The sequence below is a fragment of the Engraulis encrasicolus genome, chromosome 8, assembly GCF_034702125.1.
Source record: "Engraulis encrasicolus isolate BLACKSEA-1 chromosome 8, IST_EnEncr_1.0, whole genome shotgun sequence".
Lineage (NCBI taxonomy): Eukaryota > Metazoa > Chordata > Actinopteri > Clupeiformes > Engraulidae > Engraulis > Engraulis encrasicolus.
Window position 1 is genome coordinate 37049285 of NC_085864.1, and position 1844 is coordinate 37051128.

General features: G+C 40.3%; 1 protein-coding gene across 1 annotated transcript; it reads right to left on the reverse strand.

Annotated features, from left to right (window-relative positions):
• Nucleotides 1-366: 366 nt before the first annotated feature.
• LOC134453850 (amine sulfotransferase-like) lies at nucleotides 367-1384 on the reverse strand. Its single transcript, XM_063204602.1, has 3 exons — nucleotides 1376-1384; nucleotides 663-825; nucleotides 367-543 (listed from the first exon to the last, which is right to left on the reverse strand). Exons 1-3 carry the CDS (start codon nucleotides 1382-1384, stop codon nucleotides 419-421), a joined length of 297 nt encoding a protein of 98 aa, XP_063060672.1. The 3' UTR covers nucleotides 367-418.
• Nucleotides 1385-1844: the final 460 nt, after the last annotated feature.

The window sequence follows — 1844 nt, forward strand, 5'->3', positions numbered from 1 at the left end:
ACTGTGGTGATGGGAATTGGGCAGGGATGGGGAGGGAAGGAGACAGAGGGAGGGAGGGCGTCACTTTCAGGCTGTTTGAATATGGTCCTGAATGACAGATAGAAGTTCCGCTATACTTATTCCAGGGCCAGACAGCCACTTACTTACTACATGCGGATGTCTCATTTCGGAAGTTGCGTTAAGTGTCGTTCCACATGGTTTCTACTTCCTGTTGAGATCTCATTTACATGTAACAACAATTGAACAATGAAAAAGAAACATAACCAAATAATTGATCATATTCCTTTTAACATTAACTCTAATAATACATATGTATACATCCATGTGACAGACTTTAGAACTTATTTGGCTTGTACACATTTAAATCAACAAAGTATGCCTCGGACAGGAAATTTACATTTCTGGGAGAATGACCCCACTATGCTTTTTCATTCATCTCCCAAATGAAGTTCAATGGCAGGTCCTTCATTCTGTCATGGAAGACTTGATCGAACATCTCACTCTGGGCCACTGTGAAGGTGTTCTTCCAGTCACCAATGGTCCCTGTCGCAAGAGATAAGATTCATATCAAGGGAGTCAAAAATTTGTGTGAATAAGAACTTATTTTCATGATTACCCTTAGAGGCAAAAGTCAGCACGTTCACCTTTCCGCAAGAAACTACCTCTTGCTTTGTCAAAGTGGTCATCTGGTAAGAATTCATAATTGGCTTTTGGATCCATCTTCATGGCCTTAAAGGTGGATTTTTCCACGACCTTGTTAATGCGTGCTTCGTCCAGGTCTCTGCCCAGGAAGTGGCACATTTTTCCGACAGCCGAGTGAAGGTCCTAGAGGCACAAATTGTGTAAGGGAAATATGGCAAAGGCTGAACGATCAAAAGGATCCCCAGCACAGGACCATATGCTCATATACGTCACATAGACGTGATCTAAACTACTTTTCTAATCAAACATCCTGAGGTCACATTTATTTTCAAAAATCTCTTTTTTTAAAGAGGGTTTTTTTTTGTCTTTTTGACTTTATGTGTGATAGCATAGTGAATATGATGGAAGCGAGTGGGCGTTTGTAAAATGGCCGAATCAAACGTTGTGCACACTCCCAAATATATATGAGGCTGGTATGAGGCTGGTTTGCAGTTTTTCCCTGATCTTGCATTTTGGATACGCAACCATTCTTGTGTATCCGCTTTCCTAGTTGCGTAGAGGCCTTGCGTATAATGACTGATGGTGCGATCTCCCAGATTTGAAATATCCGTAACTATTACAGTAAGTATATAATACGGGATTTAGGAGTATAATTTCCACATCCACCTACGGGAATTATGAGTATAATTTCCACATCCACCTCCATGATTTGGAAAAAAAATAAAATGCTTACCATTATCATGTCTTCGTAGTTCAGAAACAAGATGTTGTATTGCTCTTCGTGCATGTGCCAGGTTTGTACGTGGTCTAACCAGGATCCAGCCAGAACTTGGAAAAATAAGATGAGCTCTTTAATGAATAAATCATTATTCTTATATCCTGTTCTGCAGACATTGTTTCCTGTTGACTAAGGCACAAGTCAAAAAAATGCTTTGTCAAAAAATACAGTAATTAAAACTCAATTCATTCAATAAGCTTAGTCACCCCTGCAGAACGTATAGGGTTGTGTAGTGTAGTCTGCACCTATTCCTGCAAGGTACTGCTGCAGAAATGCTTCAAAGCTGCTCGGGGTCTCCAGATTGGCCCTGGCAAATCAGAAGTGGTATAAGGACACCACATTGTCCTTTGGGTTCCTCATGACATAGATAACCTGAAATGCAAAAATATTTGCATACAAAGCTGGAGAAAATACTATGTCATGC